The following is a 23,008-nucleotide window of genomic DNA, read 5'->3' on the forward strand; positions in this document are numbered from 1 at the left end:
GTTATTATTATTGATTATTTCTCTTTATATATATATTATTTTTCCTGAATTATTTTCTTGATTTCGCATTTATTTTCACATTTTTTGTTTTCATCCCTACAAATACATATTTTATAAAGTATGCTACAGAGCATTATAATATAGGTATATTTGTATCTGGATTTGTTAATATTTATAAGAATATAAGATTTGTCAGAGATAAAATGTTCGTGTACAATTGTACTTTTACTAATAATTTATGTGCTTTCTAGTTGAAATGTTCAATAATAAGTGTCCAATTATATCATGCAATAAACATGAGCAATGAACATGAAAATTTTGAAAAATATATTTGCAATTTCTATTAAATTTTCGAATTTTTTTCAGTTTTAAACTCAAATTTTTTTGCACATGATAGAAAACATATAAACAACGAAACAACTAGATTGTGCAATTTTGAATTTTAAAACTATTAATTTTGCAACTTAAAATTATCTTACTTTTATTTCTTGTGCCATTTTAATCATTTTGTGGATGGATCATCACAAAGGATGGAGAATTACAAGAATCAGGAACAATTCAATATTAAAGTACAATTTCCTGAAATTTTTTAAGCACTTTACTTAAAATTTTTTGTCAATATCAGCCCTGGTACTTATTTATAAATTGCAGAAAGCAAGATACCATTATACCTTTCTGCGATTTTTATTTATTTTATTTTTTATTTCTTCCTTATGTTCATCATCAATATAATTATATACGTAAGTCTTTTATTTTATTCGTTTTTTTTTGTTTGTTAACAATTTCTCTTATAAATTAATATACCCGTATAAAATAAACTTTACTTTGTTTTATTGACGGTACCTATATGTTATATTGTATATTATATGTTATTAATATATTAGAAAGTTTTAAAAAGTATTTTAGATTTTATATGTAAGTCTATATTTTGAAACAAATTATCGCATATACAACCAGCCATCTATTATGTCTATTAAATTTAGAACTAGATAGGAGTATTAAAAATTAGCCGGCATTTTATTTTTTTAACCAAAAATACTAAACAAATAAAATATAATTAGAAAATTTTTTGTAAAAATGTAGGCATAGTAAAATTTCTCAATAAAGCAGACCAAAACTTTATGTATGGGGGCTTTACATACATTTAAAAAATATAAGAATGATTAAAAAATTTTGCAATTTAGTTCTTTTGAAATAGATTATTTAGAAAATTTAGGAATTTACTAAAGTTTTAAAATTAAATTTCAATGCAAAATAAATTTAAATAAAATAAAAATTTTGTTAGCTATGGAAAAATATCTACAAACTTGGAACTTCACAGCTATGAGACATCAATATCTTAGTTATAATTTATTTATAATTGCTACGAAAATGTTGAGTTAAAATTAGTGAATGTTGAGTAATAGTTAACATACTGTTATCACTCCAAAATACAAAAGAATCGTTTGATTTTTACCTATTTTCATATTATTTTCCTTAAAAATTAATTAACATTTACACTCTCGTGGTCTTAACACGTGTTGTCTATTTAATTTTGTAATAATAATGGACAAAAATAAATTTTTAAATTATTCTCTCTGCTGGAATGAAAAGTATACAAACTTTGTTATATTTGGCCAAAATTTTGAAAATTTTTTCAGAGCTTATTTGAATTTCCTGTAAACAAACAGGCTTTTAACTTTTTAATTTAATGCTTGTAAATAAATTTTAAAGCTCAGTACTTTTATCCCGAAATTTTAATTATATTTAAAATTGTAACATAAATCTCTGTATAATTTTAAAAATGTAATAATTGATATAAAGCTGTAAATATATCTGTTAGGATGATTTAATATTATGATAGATGTATCCGGCGTTAGTTGAGATTCAGAAGGCCCGAAAAGAAATGAACGATAATAAAATTTTTCCTTAATTATTTAGGTAATCGATAGCTTATTGAATAGCTTGTGAAAATCGTTTTTGTTTTTTACACACAAAGCTAATAACTTTCTTGTATAAAACAGATTGTAGCGGCCTTTCCTTTCTCTTCTGACTTTTACATATTTTAACAACTTTGCGTTCACATACATAGGAACATGTGGCATACATAACGTACAGTATGTTTATTATTTTTCAACAATCCTATGATAAACCCTAACCTACAAGCAAAATCAAAATTTTCCAAAAAAAAAATATAAAATTATATTTTATTTTTCGTATAAAATTTTGTCAACATTTTAATCTACTCGAATGTTGCTAAGCAAATTTCGTTATTTGTTTGCTGTACAATGAACTTATTCTGATTTGAACTGCTTGTTGAAGTGCTTAAGACAAAATTCACGTTAAAGAAAAAAAAAAATAATTCTAAATTTTTTTTTATTTTTTACCCTTACCATTTTTTTTATCTCGTTATTCTTATTTTCTTTATTATTATTCTTTTTCTTTAACAACGCAATGTTCAAAGAATAATCTTGTTCGATTAGGACTTCCTTTTCTTCGAAATTTCTTTCCCTTAAGAGATAAAATAAACAATATAAAGGGAAGAAGAAAAAAAAAAGTATTTCATTTTATAAGTATTAACTTTATTGTTGTGTCATTATACATTTGTATATGTATATACACATCCCTATATATATATTCATACTCAAGGTGTATTCCTATAAACATTAACTAAGTGAATATACGTTTATTCTATGGACTTTTCATATTTAAGCTTAAGTATGAATACATAAATATCATGCAATATATACGATCGCTTTCACATGATGCGATTTTTAACTGATTTTAAGTACCTTAATAAATTTTTAGAAACAAAAATATTCAACACGTGTGTCAAATTAAGATTATTTTCATAATTGAAAAAAATCTGACTATATAAGTAATCAAGACAAATTAAAAACATTATAATTGTAATGGCAAATACTTAATCTAAAATTCAGAAAAGATAAAAGAGAAATTTTGTTCAAACATAGTTCATTAACATTTTCAATTCTTAAACTTTAATATTATAATTGGTTTGTAATAAAGAGCACATATGTATACTCTAACTAGCGAAATATACTCTAATTGAATTCGATTTGGAAAGTCACATAAAGTGCAAATTAAATTGTGTTTCGTTGAATTTAAAATTTTTATTATAGTTGTCGTATTTGGAGAGATCTCTGTACTGTAACATTTCCAAAGAAAATCCTATATTTATTAAGAATTATGAACTTAATCAATGAAAAAGATTTTGATTTATTATAACGTTCCGAAACCTTAATATTAGATCACAATTCCTTAATATAAAAAAAAGCCAAATTGTTTTATAATTTCAAAAATAAATGCTTTTAGTTTCAAAATTTCTTTGGTTACCCTGATTAATATTTAATCACAATCGGCATTATAACTATATAAGTACATATATTAAGTTACCATACAATTTAGGAATTTATGAAAATTCAAGAACAGTTTCTCATTAAACGTACCAATAATCAATCTAACAATAAATTCATAAAATTATAGAATTAGTAGAAAACTATTAGTTTTTATTTTTTCGAATTTATTATGAAAGCAAAAACCAGTTTTTTCACAGCATTTGCTTACAGTGGTATTGAAATTGCAAATTACCAAAAATGAATAATTTTGCACAAATCTAAAATTATCATTACTTCACTTAATATTAAAATTATCATCACTTGAACTTCTTCAATTTCAAAAAAATTCTCGCACAGGAAAAACTTCAATTTAAATCAATACCCTTTCCAAAATTATTAATAGTCGTAATATTACTAGATATCAGTGACAATAGTGGCACTAGAATAATGACAATGGTAAACACACTAGAGGAGAGTTTTACTCGAAAAATGTTGCTTCCGAATTTGCCATTGCCAAAAATATTATCTAGTAATTTCCTTTGATTCTCCTGTATATTAACCTTTAAACACGCCAATTTTCTTCGTAATATTAAACACATATATTTGAATGCATCTTACAAAAATTCGCATTTTTGTATTAGTAAATTGAAATCAGAGTACATGTGAAAGCTACCCCATAGAAAACAATAAATGAAAAAATAATAATAAAAAAAAAAATAATAAAAAAAAAGAGATAATTTTTTTTACTCACCTTTTACCTACCTTGTTAAGATTATTTTTTTTTGCTTTTATTTTTTCATTTTATTTTATTCTTTCTCGTTTCTTTCCTCTATTTTATTCTTTTGTTAACTTCCTTTCATTTTTAATCGAATTAAATGAAACTGAAAATAAAACTCGTATTCCTTGTATCTGTAAGATTTTCTTTCTTTGAATTTCTCATTGTTTTTGTTTTGTATTTTTATTATTATTTTTCATTTTACCCAAAATTTTATGGCAAGGATACTTTAAGGATAAAATTAAATAGAGATTATTTGTATTTGGTTCACTCGTTTTATAAAAATAATATAAAAAAAAATTATAAGAAAAAAGAACGAAAATTGAAAGAATTTTAAAAGAGAAAAGAAAAGGAAATAAAAATTGCAAGTGTTATAAATACGTTTTAAGGGAATATGCGTATATATATATATATATATATATATATATACAAAAAATATATGTGTATATTCAGATAAAAGCTTATTTTCATATAAAACATGCATAAATTTTAAGTCTTTAAAAAAGGTAAAAGAATTTTTTTTTATTTCCTTTAAAAAATTTATTTCCTAAGGTATTCCGCTTTAATTGTGAATGATTTATTTTAAAACGTTCAACTTTAAAGCAAATTAAAATTTATGATGTTTATGTGATCGTTTTTCCGGTCATATTATTTATCTTACAAAAACAAAGAATATAAGGATTTATATTTAGAATATTAAATACAATTTAATAAATAATTTCTTTAAACATTTTATTGGAATCAAATAAAAATTTTAGTAAAGATAAAAATCCTTAATAGAATCCAAATTCGAATTCGTAATTGAACAAGAGTTTGAATTTCATATAAAGTTGACTTCTTCTTCGATCTACGTCTTGAAATGGGAGAAAAAAATTTTGAAATTTAAAAATAAATATAATTAATGAGAATCCTCAATATTTTTCATTTATTAATTCTTTTTGTAAATAATGCAAAAAATATAAATATCAAATTTCATATTTAATTTCAGACACAATTACAACAACAGTCAAAATTATCGTCAACACAAACAAATGATAACCATATAAATGGTATAACAACAGCAACAATTACAAATGGTGGAATTACAATTAATACAACTAGTGGAACAACAACTGCATCACAAGGAAATCAAACAACTCAACACAATCAATCAACATCAACAACTCCAGTTGGACATACATTAAATATTGTTAAAATAGAACAAAAACCTGTTGAATGTAATTTATGCCATCGAAAATTTAAAAATATTCCAGCATTGAATGGTCATATGAGATTGCATGGAGGTTACTTCAAAAAAGAAACTGAAACGAAAAAATGTGAAAAAAAAGAGACAAGTGGACCACCTTTGCAAACAGCTAGTATAGGCGTAAGAGCTCTGATTGAAGAAAAAATTATTAGTAAAAGATGTAAAGATTTAAAGGTAAATATCAAATAGATCTGTTCAAATAACTTTCTAATATTATTTGATTCCTTTTTTTTATGTTTTGTAGGGTGCCTTTGTAGTACCTGCCCCACCTTTAGCAACTACCATTAGACGTGCAAATGAAATTGAAAATTCATTTTTAACCCCAAAAAATCCTTCGTTAACTATTAGTCCTAGTAACAATAATACAACAGCTACAATATCACTAAACACTCCAACATCATTAACGCCAACATCAGCGAATCAAGTTACAACAACAACTGCTGCAGCAAATCAAAATGTTCAAATACATGCAACAACATTACAATTACAAAAGCAAACCTTACAAAAAATTACAAGCATAAGTACAATAAGTCAAGGAACATCAACAGAATCAAAAGATGCGACACTAATCGAGTTATTGAAGCGTGGAACAAAAGTAGCAGTCAAACGTACCTGTTCTGATCCTGGCCAAATATTTAATACTACAAATGGAACCCAAACGATTTTATTGCCAGCATCTTCTTTAACAACAACTTCAAATCACAACAATCAAATAAATTCAAATTTATCTGCGAATGTTACAACAAATACAACCGATTTGGCATTATCAACGTCAAATACTCAAAACGCAACTTCAAGATCACCATTGTCTATTTCTTTACCAAATGGTGAAACAGCACCATTAGCACTAACGATTTCACAAGCTCCAAATGGCTCTGGTGACGTTTTTACATTGACATATTCAACAGATTCATCATCAACATTTTTTAGCGACAGTGATGTTTATAGTGTGTCTGATACAGCAATGCTTTTACAAGCTGTCGATTCCATCCAATTACTTAACGATTCTCCAAGTACAGATCAACTTAATCAAATAACATCTATAGCTGATTTACAACAACTTCTTAAAAAAGAATCTACATCAGAACATCTTACCACTGACGATAATAGTAATATTACTTTAACTTCAAACGGAGGCGGTAGTATTAGTTGCGTGGACGATTATAACACAGTCTCGAATTCAAAAGAAATTCAAGATGTTTTAAATTCACCATTACCTGATAATATAGCTGAATTCAGTACATTTCATTCCAAGGACTTTGTTCTTTACAATTGTTCCAATAATAGTAATTCAACATCTATAACACAAAATAATAATAGCAACAGTAGTAATAATACGCATTGTTCCACCATTGGATCACCAAATGCATCCTCATCTTCACCATTGTCATCCCAACATCAACATCAGCAATCGCAGCCACCTTCCATTTCACCACTACCGTCACCATTGGCATATCCGACCCCACCGGCTAGTCATGAAGCCATCACTCAATCATCGCCGTTCCTAGACGATTCCCACCATTTTCCAGATGCAAGTGCATTCTTTGATGATAAATCATCAGTCAATTTTATAACAGATAGTACCAGTCAATTCTTTAAAGATAACTCCGATGCAGATTTAACTGAATCTGAAAAAATATTAAGTATAAAAAATGAGTTATTCAATGAAAGTAAAAGTGTCCTTGAAGTAGAAAACGGCGATGTTGGTGCTAATAGGGTTGCAGATGCTGGCGATTTCGAAACTGACGTGTTCGATTCCCACGTTAAAGTTGAAGACTTATTAAATGAAGCTACTGGAGATGAGCAATGTGATTTAAAAGATTTTAGTGATCAAAATTTATCATTTTTAGACGAACCAGAGAGTTTCTTAGACGATTCAAGGAATCCCAGTTCACCGTTATCTGAATCATTTTTTACGAGTGGCATTGGCTCCGCTGAAGAAGTTAAAGAAGTTTTGAAAGACGTTCTACCCAATGAAAGTTTAGAAGAGACAAATGTTTCAGAAAGTCAGTGTGAAAATGATATTGATTTGTATTATCTACCTGGTTTAACATTGCAATCACAAATGATGCCAAATTCAGATGATCCACTATTATCCTCTTCCCCAAAAGATTTTGGCCACCATAAAATATTTCTGCAACAAATTAATCCGCAGCAGCAAATAATATCACCACAATCAAATCAACAACAACACCTAATAGTACAACCGATTCAAACACAGCAATCGCAATCAACAAATTCTCTACAGCAGCAATTACAAAAATTTGATCCGATTCAACTATTTACGTGCGCAACAACAACAGCAAACGCAAAAAATACAAAATTGAACGAGTCGCTTTGCGCATTTCCTTTGAATTCCACAGCTACAAATGTGGTAACTATGATTGGCAATAATAATTGTCAACAACTTCATTCGCAGCAACAACAATTACAACATCATATTTCGAATTATACAGCACTCACTGCAATCAACAATTTACAAAATAGTCAATCACTTTCAACTGTTCAGCAACAACAACAAAAAGACAACAATTGTATAATATTAGCAAATACGAGTAGTTTAGAAACATTTTTGAATACGCCATCATCGGCGGCAAATACAAGCCAATCAACATTGCCAACTATTATCAACATAACATCGGCCACTGGTCAAAATTTTAATAATTTCCAAACGCAAAATCAACAACAACAGCAAAAAATCTTCAATACACCAACGTCGACAACAACTCTCACAATATTACCTTCAACATCACAAAGCAATCAGAAATTGAATCAAACGCAGCCACAAAGTCAACAAATATCAACACAAACTATAGCACAAACTTCTCAAATAACTAGTTCCATACTAAAGAGACGTCTACGTCAAGGAAGTAGCAGCGGCGGAAATAGTAATATTCCCAAAAAGCAAGAAGTATATAGATCCAAATTAAGAAAACCATCAACAACCCATTATACTCCAGCACCAATATTAAATCCTGACCGTAAAGGTACTGGATTGTACTCAAATTTACCAAAATCAATAATGCAGGATACAATCAGTCTGGGTGATGAATTCGAAGACACTGCTAGTAGTTTGGTTGCATTTTTGGATGATTCTAAAGTAAATATCGGCACAGCCTATCAAGCCCAAATTCCGCCTTACGAGCCAAATAAAAATGAAAATGAAATAAATAACAACAATGAATGCGGTATAACTTTGACATCTCAGGCAACAAATTTCCTTCATCAACAACAACAAAATAATAATATTAATTACAATCAACAAACAAAAACATCAGAAACATCTATTGTTAAAACATCATTATTGTCGTCTCTTTCAAAAGTAACTGCTGAAGATTATGATGAAATAATGTGGGACCCGAATATTAATGAAAATAGGAATAGTGATTGTGATGAAAAAACCTTAAATCGTTTTATTGAATTAACTAAGTCGTCAGGTGCACCATTAGGTTTTCATACAGAAGAAGTAGCGCTGAAAGCATTATTAGATGCGAATGGTTTTACTCATATTGCTGTTTTAACATTATTACAATCACCATCAAATGCTGTTCCTGAGAAATGGTCAGCTAATGAAATTGAAGCATTCCTAAAAGGCCTTGAAAAATACGGAAAAGATTTTTATAGAATTTCAAATGATGTAAGAATATTTGAATATTTAAAAATGAAATACAAATTAAAAAAAAAAATTCTTTTTAAATTTTTAGCTTAAAACTAAAACTACAAAAGAATGTATTCAGTTATATTATTTTTGGAAAAAATTATGTGTAGATTATAAAATAACTCATTTAAAACAAGAAACCTGTGATACGTCAGATGAAACGGCATCACAAATAAATTCATCACACTCAAATACCGAACACCGTCCTTATGTCTGTGAAATGCCTGATTGCTCAGCTGTAAGTGTGATATATTTTTTTCAAGAAATATCTTACTCTATATATAATAGGCTTCTACAGTTCAATAAATCTTTTACAATACTATAACTTATAAATTTAAATTTTTTCGTATAATTTACAGAGTTTTACTTCAAAAGCAGCCTTGCATAGTCATACAAGATTGCATTGTATTGGTCGAAATCATCATTTTATTAATAATAACAATAATAATAATAATAATAATAGTAGTACCAACAATATTCTCAACAATAGCAATTCTATTAATAGCACTAACACTCATAACAATAGTAATAATAATATTAATAGTATTAGTAATAATACACATAGTAATAATAATAGTAATAATAATAATAGTAATAACAATGATATTAATAATAATGATAATAATATTAATAATAATAATAACAATAATAATAGTAATAATAACAATAATATTAATAATAACAATAAGAGTATAAGTAATCAAAGTAACAATCACCACCAAATAGGAACAAAAAATATAATTATTTCAAGTAACGGAAATCATCATAATAATAACAATAATAATAGCTTCAATAATAATGATAACAACAACAATGTCAATGTATTTCAATTTGGACAAACAAATAATAATCATAATGTGACTTCACATCAGAGTTCAACAACTACAATAGCAACAAGTTCAATTAAGGATGATTTTCCGTGCAAGGTGTGCGGCAAGTAAGATCACCCCATAATCCTATAACATATTTTTATTGTTTTTTTTTTTTTTATTAGTTTTAATTTAGTTATAAAATTTTATGTTTTATCAAAATTTTACTTATAAATTTGAATTTTTAATGAATTTGAAATTTTTTACATATAAATATATAAAGTTTTATTTAAAATGAATAAATTTTGTTTTTTTCCAAATTTTTTAAAATTTTGTAAATATTTTTATAATTATTATTATAATAATAGGATATAAGAACACCCAATTCGGCTATTTGAAAAAAAATTTTTTTATATATTTTTGTACATAAAATTTAAAAAAAAAATATTTATATTATTATTCTATTACGATTATTATAAATTTTGTTTTTTATTTGTTTGTAGTTAATTTTGTAAGATTTATTATTATTATTATAGTTATTATGTTTATAAATATTATTATTATAATACTTATTATTATTATAATTATTATCACTATTATTATTGTTATTATTATTATTATTATTATTATTATTATTATTATCATTGTGATTATTATTATTACTATTGTTATTATTACGAGTATCATTATTATTATTACTGTTATTATTATTATTATTGTTATTATTATTATTGTTATTATTATTATTATTATTATTATTATTATTATTATTATTATTATTATTATTATTATTATTATTATTATTATTATTATTATTATTATTATTATTATTATTATTGTTATTATTATCATTATTATTATCATTATTATTATCATTGTCATTATTGTTATTACTATTGTTATTATTATCATTATTATTATTACTGTTATTATTATTATTGTTATTATTATTATTATCATTGTCATTATTATTATTACTATTGTTATTATTACGAGTATCATTATTATTATTACTGTTATTATTATTATTGTTATTATTATTATTGTTATTATTATTATTATTATAATTATTATTATTATTATTATTATTATTATTATTATTGTTGAAAATAATTATTTATATTTTTTTCTTTGTTTTTCTTCTATTTTTTTATAAAATAAATGTATTTATTTTGATTGCGTGCGGGTTGTATAAAATAAAAATAAATTCAAAATATATAAATACATCACAAAAAATAAATATAATAATTAATAAATAAATGAATAATATTAAATTTAAAAAAAAAAAAAAAAACAATAATAAATCGTACCTGCGCCATTTTGGGTAATCCTCTATGTAGTTTTTAATGGTAAATATTGCATTAAATATATATATATATATATTCTCTCTTTTCATCATTTATACTAAAAAAATTTTTTTGAATAAAATATAAAAAAATCTACATATAAATATTATATGATGTGTTAATGTTTATGTGTGCGTGTTGGTATATAATTTTTCATTATTAATTTCGTTTTGCTTTCACTCTTAAATACATTATAGTGTATATTATACATATTATATGTATTTTTATTTTAATATTTTTATTTTATTTTCATTATTTATTTCTCATTAATTCCTAAGAATTAATTTCATTTTTTTCATAATATTATTTTGCTTAAATTTTTACCTTTAATTTTTTTTCGTTTTTTGTGTTTTTTTTTTTATAAAAAATCTTCCAATTGGCCAAAAATTTATATATTTTTGAAATAGTAGACAACAAAAAGGAAAAATGCACAAAACTGCTATACATGTTACCATAAATATCTTTCGAACTATATAATGCGACATAAATTAATATTATCTTTTATTTACACGTAAAATAAAATTGATGTAGCGTCCCCGGGTGGTTCCAACAAAAAAAAACAATTTTATGAAATTTTACGTTATTTTATTGCTTTTTCGTGAAAGCAAAAAATTCGTATATAACAATTCATTTTCGTAGAGAAATTATTAAATTTTTTGATAAGTTACGAAATTTTCTCATATCCGAATAATATTGTAAAATTCGATATTTCTTTTAATTTAAAATATTTTTTACAAGTTTTGATGTTTTGTGCAGAATAATCCATTGTTTACGTACATGCTCATTCTTCATTAATATTAAAATCAAAAAGGAATATAAATCATTATTTGGAATTATGTACATTATATGTCTGTATTTTATTATATTTATGACTCTGTGCAATAGTATATTAATTTGCAGGGAAGAATTATAGATAAATATATGCATAAATTTCCATTTTTCTAACGTCAATTAAGATTAAAATGTTAAATTTAATTTATAAAATTCTTGCACTTGATATTATTGGAAAAAAATAGCCAAATATAAGCCTTAATAAAGTAAGGTTCAATAACTAAAAGACATAGTTAAATTTGATAACCCTCAACCAAGCACATACATTATTAAATTGTAATTTTTAAACTACATTCAATATTATGCCAATTCGTATACTTAATATAAATAAAAAATTGCACTAATTACGAAAATTATTCAAAAAACATTTAAGAACATTTAAAAAAAAATACTTTGTAAATAATTTGAATACACAATATGAGTATAAAAGAATATCAAAGTCGTAATTGTATTAAAGCAAATATTTTTGTTAATTTTTATTAAATATTTTCAAAATTTATGACGAATTGACTTTGAAATTCGAAAATCATCTACAAAAAAAATTTTTTTTTTTTTTCAATTATCATTTTATTTTACTTTCAGTGTATAATTAATTTGCATTTAAAAAAATTTTTTTATAAATGTTTTTCTATTACAAACTTAACTTTTTACCATCACTGTTTTATATAAAAAAAAAATTTTTCTCTTTCCACTTTAATGTTTAACATAACTTCAAATCATTCTTCCATATTACAAAATATGAAATTGAAATAAATAAATGGAACATTAAATTTCACCCTTTTTTCAAAATTCTAAAATAAAAAAAAAAAAATAAAATTTAACAAGCGATTTCTTCATTCATTACTTAACAAAATATTTTCAATATTCAATTGTTTTCTTTTATTTTTTCCTTTAAAAAATAAAATATACATATTAAAAGAAAAAATTATAACAATATATGTATAAATATTATAATAATTAATTTTTTATATCGTTTTTGTTTCAGAGTATTTAATAAAGTTAAAAGTCGAAGTGCTCACATGAAATCACATCGACCACAAGATAATGATCAACTGCATAACAATAACAATAATATTAATAACAATAATAATAATACTTATATAAACAACAATAATAACAATAATAATAATAATAATAATAACAGTAATAGTAATAATAATAATAATATTATAAACAATAATAATATTAGTATAAAATTAAGCACTAACACTATTGCAAATTTAAGTAATATTAATCATCAAAATAATACTATCAGCAGCAATAATTATATTAAAAAAATAAATGATAATAAGCTTCATCATCATCATCATCATAATAATAATCACAATCATCATCAATCTCAATATCATCATAATCATCATTTTCATAATAATAGTAATAATAATAATAATAATAGTAGCACCAACATGGTTGTAACAAGCAGTACTTAAAATAAAAGTCTTTTTTTATTTAAAATATTTTATTTTTAATATTTTATTCATATATATTTTAAAATATATGAAAATAAAAAATATATAATATTATATTATTAATTGAAAGTGGTTTATTTGTGGCTTACAATCAAAAATGCTAAATATTATATAAAAAAAAAAGAAGAACAGAAGAAACAAAAAAAAACAAAGAAAACGCCTAAATTTATGTAAAACAAAAAACAAAAAATAAATAAAATAGTAATTTCTTATTAAGTAAAAATATTGAGACAAAAAAATAAAATTTATAGATTAATTTTAAATGTTCTTTAAAACTGAATTAGAAATTTTAAATATTCAAATTTATATTTAATTTAATAAGTTATAAAATTTTAAAAATGTAGAAAATTAAAATTAAATTATTTCAAAATGACAAATACATTAAAATTATATTTAATATATATAGAATTTCAATTTAATTATGCCAATATAATAAAAGTATTGATTACAAGAAAAAAAATTTAATTATTTAATAGGAAAAAAATCGTTTTCTATATTAAGAGTATTCGTAGTCAGTTTAAAAGCAAATAAAATTTTTACAAAAATTTGAAACTATATGAAAAAAAAAAAACAAAACACAAAAATAATATGTTGTATTTTAAATGACAATCGGAATCTTTACCCAAAAAAAAAAAAACAAAACGGAATTAAAGCATAAATAATTAAAAAAAAAAAATATTAAAAAATAAATTAATTTAAATTTCTTATACAAACTGAATGTCAAAATCAAATTTCTGATTTTCAATGTTAATTTTAAGAATTTAAATTTAATATTTTTCATTTAATTTTTTCTTTTAGGAAATTTTTAAGAAAACCACTTTAAAAATTTTTAAAATTACAATCAAACTTTAAATTGTAATTAAATTTTTAATTTTTTTTTTTCTTTCTATATTCTAGATTTTAATTTTTTCTCTTAATTAATTAATTGAATTTATTATATTAAGTATAAATAAAAATATATAGACATAAAGAATAGATTCTTAAAATTGTATTCGCTTTAAAAGCAAATTATTATTAAAATTATGTATAAAAATAAAAATCATAAATAAAATAAAAATCAATTTTAATTCTATCAGGATGGGCTTAAAAACAAGAAACAAAAACTAAAAATAAAAGAAATTTAAAAAAAAATAAATAATTTTCTTAAAATCTAACTTGAAATATTAATGAAAAATTTTAGCAAAATTTAAAAAATACAAAATCATATAGAAAATTTCAATAATTTCAAAAACAAATTTCTTTTCTTCATTTTTTCTACGAAAAAAATCATAAAAACAAAAAAGTAATACAAAAAAAATATCATACATAAAAAAAAAAAAACAAAAATTACCTGCATTTTGTAAAATTAAGAAATCATAAGTTTTCAAATTGTTGACTTCTATCAGAAAAACACATAATATTTTAGAAATTTTCATTAACTAAAATTGAAAAAAAAAAACAAAAAATTAATGAAATTTTTACTAGCAAAAAAAAAAAAACAAACAAAAACACTGTATATTAAAAGAATAAAAAAAAAAATTATAAGAAGATTTAATGAGGCCTTACTTTTTAAATTTTACTCCTATATAAGTACATAAAGAAAAACAAAACGTTAATAAAATTAATTGATGAAGAAGAGAAAAAAAAAACGCAAAATACACACAAGAGAAATCAAAAACAAAAGAAACTATAATAAGAGAGAAGCAAAAAATAATTAATTTACCAAATATTTCGATATTTTGATATTGTTTTTGTTTTCAACTTTTAAAAAGTACTACCTGTTACCATAGAACATTTCCAGCTTCAACATCATTTTCACAAAAACAAAAAAAATTTCAATATAATTTTTTATAACAAAATTCAAAAATTCTTATAATTGTATACTATTTAAAGTTTAATTAGCGGATACATGAGGCTATATTTGAGAACATTTTATAATGCTTACATAATTTTCGCAATAATACATACATTCGTACATAGATATAAAATGATTTTCGTTATCGATTTGTTATACGAGTACTGTTTATAAAATTATATTTGTTTACTTTTCTACATGTGTATGATTCAAAATTCAATTTTGATTTGCGGGCAAAAAGTTAAATCAAAAAATATTTAAATTAAATTTTGAAAAATATTCAAACATGATTTGCAATTTGATTCTATATACAATAGATGAATGAAAAGCGCTTAAATAATACAGAAAACAATTCCTATTTATATTAATTAAATATATTAATAACTAACGTATCACAACTTGCGCTGTATACCATAACATACGCCATACGTTTTTCATTCTTACGCCATATGTTTTTCATTCTTGAATAATGAGTTTTCCAATTATTGTTCTTTTGTTCTCTCTTTTACTTATTATTTTACTAATCGATAACGATAATTACAATTAATTTTCTAAAATACTTTTTTTTTTCCGAAATACCATAAAAATCTCAAATCAGTTCTTCGAACATTTGCAATCGGGATTATGATAATTATTATGATATAATATTCTTTTTGTATTTACGTAAAGGATTTTGAACCTATATATATATAAATATTTACATTAAAAAATACACATAACTTTTACTACATACATTATAATAGTTATTAAATTTTACTTAATTTATATATAAAGTACCTACCAATATACCAATAATATTTATTTAAATTTCACATCTTTAAATACCGACATATAAATACAAAATAATACACATATACCTATATACAGCATATTTTATTATCGTAATGTGAAATTAATTAAAAATGAAAAATAAAAATATTATGTAAAATAAGAATACAAAAAAACAACAGAAAAAAAAATAAAGAACATTTTGTACAATACATAAAATATTTGTCCCATCCCTATATTATTATACTCCGTGTGTTTTGTATAAGAAATTTTTTTATATAAGACGTATACATACCCGCATTATTAAACGGAGATTATAACTGTAAATATTATAAAATTTAAATGTGTATATGTTTGTACATTTCATAAAAACAAAACCATTTTAAAATGAAATTATAAAGTTAAATAAATATATAGAGAAAAAAAAAAAACAAAATCTCATTAAAATGAGAATTATTTTTAAAATTTTAGGAACTAAAAATGGAAGTAAAAAACGTAGAAATAATATTAGTCAAAAAAAAAAAAACTTTCTGTCTTTTCTATGAAAATTTTAAAGTGAAAAAAAAAAATACAATAAAATTACTTTATAAAAAAAAAATTATAAATTTAAGAATACAAAATAAACAAAATACAAAATACACGTACACATTCTTTCTTATTTTGGAAAAGAAATTGAAAAAAATTAATAAACTATAATAAAAATAATTTAAATGTATAATTAAATTATAATTTAAAAATAAGTAAAAACAAAAAATAATTATAATATTATGTAAGAATTTTTAAATACTACGACATACATACATACATATATACAAAATAATGTGAAGAAAAAAAAAATCATTAAAAAAAAAATTGAGAAAATAAGAATAATTTGTTTGCACACACAAAAATAAATTGAAATAAAAATTTATTAAAAACAAATGAAAAAAAAAAAATATTATAAATAAATAAATTCACATACAAACTAGATTTTAGTAAAAATAAAAAAATATTAAGAATTACCATGAAACGGAATGTATCCCAAGGAAAAAAAAATATAATGTATGAGCATAGTTATTAGTTATTACTATAATTATTATTATAAGTTCCCATAAAATTATTATTAAACAAAAACAAAAGTAAAGAAAAAAAAAACACAAAATATTCATATTATGCGCCTAAAAAGTGATTACGTTTTATCAGTATCTTCTATAAAATTTATAAATTTTTTTTTTTTTCTTTTACATTTTATAAAAAGATATCAACATTTTATATATATAGAATTCAAATTACTATAGAAAACACTATAGAACTATGAAAATAATTCAACAAATCACATACTATATACACACACACATCAAAACAAACAAGACAAAACGGACAATGAATAACAAAAATAATAACAAAAAAACATTTTCTTAAAATTATTCAAAAAATCAAATGAGTGAGAAATTACAATTATTTATAAAAAAAAACAAAAAAATAATGAAAATTTTTATTTCTTAACAAAATAATTTCAAAAAAAAAAGCAAAATTTAAAACAATAAAGTCGACATTAAAAAATCAAAATCAATCAGAAACAGGAAAAAAATTTAAATGAAAACATGAAAAAATTCTTCAAAATTTAAAATTTTAAATAAATCGAAAAAATAATTATCAATTCATTATTATTATTTTATTAATTCATGTTTTTAATTATTAAAACTTAAACAAGGTAAAAAAAAGTTTAGATTTACAAATACATACATACAAATATTATATAGAAAATAAGGAAATCACCAATTCGTTTATACAATAAAAATAAAATTTTTCCTTTTCAAATAAAATCAAATTATTTTTAAATCACTATATACGTAATTTATTAAATTTTAATAAAAAATTGGAAAAACCCAAGAAAAATGGAAAAAAAAATTCTACTTACTTACTCACTTTTTTATACCAAACCCTAAAATGTAATTTAAGAAAAAAAAGAAAAAATCTTGAATGAGAAATCATTTCCTCGTTTTTCCCTCCAAATTGATTGAATTAACATTATTGTGTGTTTTAATAAAGACCTACAATGGCAGCACGTTTTTGTAGTTTGCCGCAAAATCCATTCCGTTTTTGTTCGTAAAAATTTCTTGTGTCAAATCAATACAGGAAAATTTTTTTCTGCTTTTATATTAATTTATAACCTCACTAAGTACAGAACTCATTATTACAATATAATATTACCTAATAATGTCATTAAAATGTAAATCAAACTTTCAGACATCAGAGTTTTTGTTAACACTGGCAGCACTTTTTTAGTAGTTCTATTGCAGTGCAGTTCAGTTCTAATAGCAGTTCTAATATCTCGCAATCAGAATTGCAAACAGGAATTAATTCATTGTCTAATATTGTTTTCACAATCAAATTTAATATTTGAAATTTTGAACATGAACGAACTTATCTATATAATATCAAAGAAATCCTAAACTAAAATAATATTATTTTTTTCTTACAATAAAATTAAATTTGATTTTAATATTTTCGATTTTCTTGTTTCTAATTTATAGAGTTTAAATTTTATTTATAAATTTAACAATTATATGAATTATTTAATTGTATTTCTTGTTCTTGTCTTAAACAGGCTATTTCAAAATTTGAATCACAAATATAATTTTTCAAATTTAAACTTCAAAATAAGTTAAACTTCAAAATTGATTCAAATTGTTAAAAAAATATATATGCGAAAAATTTCGTAATTGGACAATTCGAATTTAGCATCAATTTTGTATTCGAAAAGACAGTATTGTTTTGCTTGTATGACAGTACGTTTTCTTGAGTATGTGCTCTATAGTACCCGATCCGAAATATACCTACATAGACTATGTTCATTATTCTCTATTCTATTGATAAATAATTATTGTAAAGCACAGTGAGAAGCAACAATATAATAAACCATTTATCATACTCATTTGAATTTTCGAAACTCATTTTTTACAGTTTATAAAATCTTTTTTATACTTTTATCCCTTTATTCAAATTATTATTTCTAATAAAAATTTTCATTCTTTTTAATAATTATTTATAAAATATAATCGCACATAATATATAAAAAAAAATAATTTACAATTATAAATTTATTTCTTATCATATTTCAAATAAACAAGAAGATTATATAAAAAATTGTATTATTAAACTTAAAATCTACCATTACTTTAAAATAAACCTAAAGAGAAAATAGAAATATGTTAAAAAAATTATAATTAAAAAATATACAAATGAATTAAATAAAGAGTGCACACATTAAAACACATATTTTCTATATTAATTAAAAATAAACTTAAAGCCAAAAAAAAAAGAAAATTAAAAATAAAAATCAACAAATAGAAAGAAGAAAAACTGGAAAATATTAGTTAAATAAGAGTCTTTAGTTATATTGTTATCCTTCTAGTCTATATATATATATATAAAACAAAAAATTAACTTTTATAAGAGAAACATTTTTTGTTGAAAAAAACAGAAAATAATATTAAACATTCAAATAATAAAAAATCAAAGAAAATAACTTTTAGCAAAAGAAAGAAAAACCAAAAAAAAAAAAAACAAAAAATAAATAATTGCTGCAAACTACTAAAAGACAACCTTCCAAATAATTAAGTTAAACAAATACATATATATACAAAAAAAAACGTTTCGAAAATGAGAAAATATTTTGATAATATGTATATAATATGTATATATACCAGTTATAACGTCACTAATATACTAAGTATATAAACGTATATGGATATAAAAATATACATATAAATATTATTTTAATATTATTTTTAATAATTAAATTCATTTATTTAATAATTGTAATTTTATTATTGTCAAATTTTTAATATTCAAATATATTATATTGCATTATGTATGTGACATTAATTATTTTTACATACATCATCAGATTATGTAAATTTATAAAATATTTATTACCGTAATAATATTTATTTGTATATAAAAACTCTAATTTATACCAAAATGTCACTACTCTTTTACATTAAGACAAAAAAAAATATATATTTTATGACTTAAAATCACTCATCACCCCTTTAAGAATAGCACAATATTCTTATTTCATGAAAATTAATATTAAAATTAATAACTTAACAGCGAAGTCGAACTTTAAGAAAAAATTGACAGAAGTTATATGACATTCAATTAAGTTTTTATTATATTTTAAGTGAGTGTCAGAATAAAGCTCAATATTTACTATATAATTGTCCTTATATATTTTCATAATTTAAATGGCGGTGCTTCTTCTATTTCGTATGTTGTTATACATATTTTATTCAGTATGACGTCACTATTAATGAATAAAATACGTTTCATAATCAGTGTTCCCACTTGGATACAATTGTATCCATTTGGATACATTTTTTGCTTTAAATTTAGCTTGGATACAAAGATTTCTATTATATTAAATATACATTTAAAATATAATAGAAGTTGTATGTGATTTCTTAAAGAATTTACTATAAATAAAAAAACCAACAATAGGACGGCTTGGTATAAAAATTCTGCTTTATGAGATTGGATACATTTTGGATACATTTTTTCCTCGAAATTGGATACATTTTGTTTTTACCAAGTGGGAACACTGTTCATAATATATTATATTTCAGTATGTCTTGCATTCACAATAGCATTTAAATACCCAATAATTCTATATTTTCCACAGAATTTCAAAATATACATAATTGCATATTACGTAATATTATATATATTTGAATATTATATCTTACAAGATTAAATTATTATATCTTACGATAAGTGTAATACTTGCCTTTGAAAAAAAAAAAATCAACCTTTTTACTATTTAAATTTATAAATTTATTTTAAATAATTGAAAATATAATATTATACATGTACATTCATTACACTTACTAATACATTTAAATGAATATTTTATGTATTTTTGTTTCCTCTGAAAGTATCTATCGTAATTCTTCAGTAAAAGACATAACATTGCATTTTGGTTAAATATTATTTTATTTACATATGTATGTAATTGTGTATGTCAAAAATAATATTGTTAATTTACTACTCCAACTATTTACTACTGCTATCCGAACAAATTTTATGAGAATTCAATTCCAGTTTTTTTTTGTTCTCATTTCTAATGATATTGTGTCATTAAATAATTATTTTGTATTTAGACATTTGAATTGAAAGATAAATGGGATAAATTTAAGGAAAAAACGAAAATTTAAAATGGGCCTTAAAATTGAAATAGGCTTTAAATTTGACTAATTTTGAGTGCATTTGAATAATAAATATGCTTGGAGAAAGAGAAGAGAATTAAAATTAATGAATTGAAATATACATATATGTATATTCAAAATTGAATCTTATATACATAAATAATTCATTTTTTATTAAAATTCAAATCGCTCACAAATGAATTTTTTAATTTAAATTTAATAATTTTTTGACTAAATAATATTATGTCATAATAAATGTTTTCTTTACTTTGTAAATAAGTAAAAGCAACTGTTCAAAATGCTACACAATATTAGTGATATTGGAATAAAAATGTTATATAAGGTGTGAAATATTATAAAATAATATTAAAAATAATTTAATTCAAATGTATAATTTATATTATAATTATTGTATATTGAATTTTTGTCCTTACACACCCCACCCCCTATATATATATATATATATACAACCTTATAAATTATATTATAAACTTTAACTTAGAAAAATTCTTTTTCAAATTAAATTATTATACGATTCTATTAATATAATTATAACTTTATTATATAATCTTGAAATCTTCACATAAAAATTATTTCAATTTATTTTAAATTTTATATATGTAAAAATATATATGTATATGAAAAATTAAAATATTTTACAAGATATAATTATATATTTTAGAAATATACATTAATGCAAAAATGTGAAAATAAAACAAACATATCGGAATACAATAATTTTAATTTTCTATTAAAGAAAATTACAAAAAAAAAAAAAACATAAAGAAAATAATAAAAGAAAAAATACCTAAAATAAAGAAATTTTAATTGAATAAAAAAAATACTATTAAAAACATAAAAAAAAATATATTAAAAACATAAAACTGAAAACTTTTATAATAATAATAAAAATTACTCTTAATTTTAAATATATATTTTTAAAAATATTAAAATTTTAAGAAGAGTACAATTTCGACATCAAAATAATATTAAAAACAACTTTAATTATAAATTAAATAAAAAATCTTTAAAAAAAACATCATTAATTTAAAAATTTTTAATATTGAATTGGATAAATAATAAAAAGTAAGCAGCGACAGATTTTTAATATTAAATTTTGTTATACTAAAATATTATAATTTTGTTATACTATTGAGCACAAATTAGAAAGCACTTTCAATGTAAAAATTAAATAATTCCATTTAAATAAAATTGAAAACTAGTAATCAATATTATTCGATTTCTTAATACCAAATCAGATAATGATTAGATAAAATTCGGAAATAATTTCATAAAATTTCTTACAATTTCAAAATTATATTTGAAACATTTACATATTAATTATGTACTCCTTTACTCCGAATACCAAATTTCCTTGTTGCCTTATTAATATTCTTATAGCAGCATAATTTATTCTTATAAATAAGAAACAGGTTTATCAACTTGCGAATGACTTTTATAAAAGCCTATAATTCATGTTTATAATTTGTTGCTTAATTATTAATATAATATTTGACTCTTAGGTGGCAGGCTTTATTTATTTTAATTTATTTTACATTGTTACAGTCTTATATATACAGGGTCGCATTTCAATCTCAAAATGTTGTATATTATTATTTTAAACTCCTCCCATACAATTGTTCCATACAAATTAAATTCAATTTAATAAACTCTTATTGGAATATAATCAAAATTTGATATGATAACGAAATACATAAATTTAAAAATGAAAAAAAAAAAAAGAAAAT

The 23,008-nt window shown here is 21.7% G+C and overlaps 1 protein-coding gene across 1 annotated transcript in view; it reads left to right on the top strand.

Moving 5' to 3' along the window:
* Positions 1 to 13,857, top strand: part of LOC129611986 (probable serine/threonine-protein kinase DDB_G0282963) — a 106,531-nt gene extending 92,674 nt beyond the window's left edge. Inside the window, exons 7-11 of the mRNA XM_055525424.1 lie at positions 5,099 to 5,530; positions 5,601 to 8,993; positions 9,061 to 9,252; positions 9,374 to 9,951; positions 12,986 to 13,857. Coding sequence (XP_055381399.1) covers positions 5,099 to 5,530; positions 5,601 to 8,993; positions 9,061 to 9,252; positions 9,374 to 9,951; positions 12,986 to 13,430 — 5,040 coding nt within the window. The 3' untranslated portion in view covers positions 13,431 to 13,857. The remainder of the gene's footprint in view (positions 1 to 5,098; positions 5,531 to 5,600; positions 8,994 to 9,060; positions 9,253 to 9,373; positions 9,952 to 12,985) is intronic.
* The last annotated feature ends 9,151 nt before the right edge of the window (positions 13,858 to 23,008 follow it).

Source organism: Condylostylus longicornis, unplaced genomic scaffold (assembly GCF_029603195.1).
Source record: "Condylostylus longicornis isolate FDR11 unplaced genomic scaffold, ASM2960319v2 ptg000055l, whole genome shotgun sequence".
Taxonomy (NCBI): Eukaryota; Metazoa; Arthropoda; class Insecta; order Diptera; family Dolichopodidae; genus Condylostylus; species Condylostylus longicornis.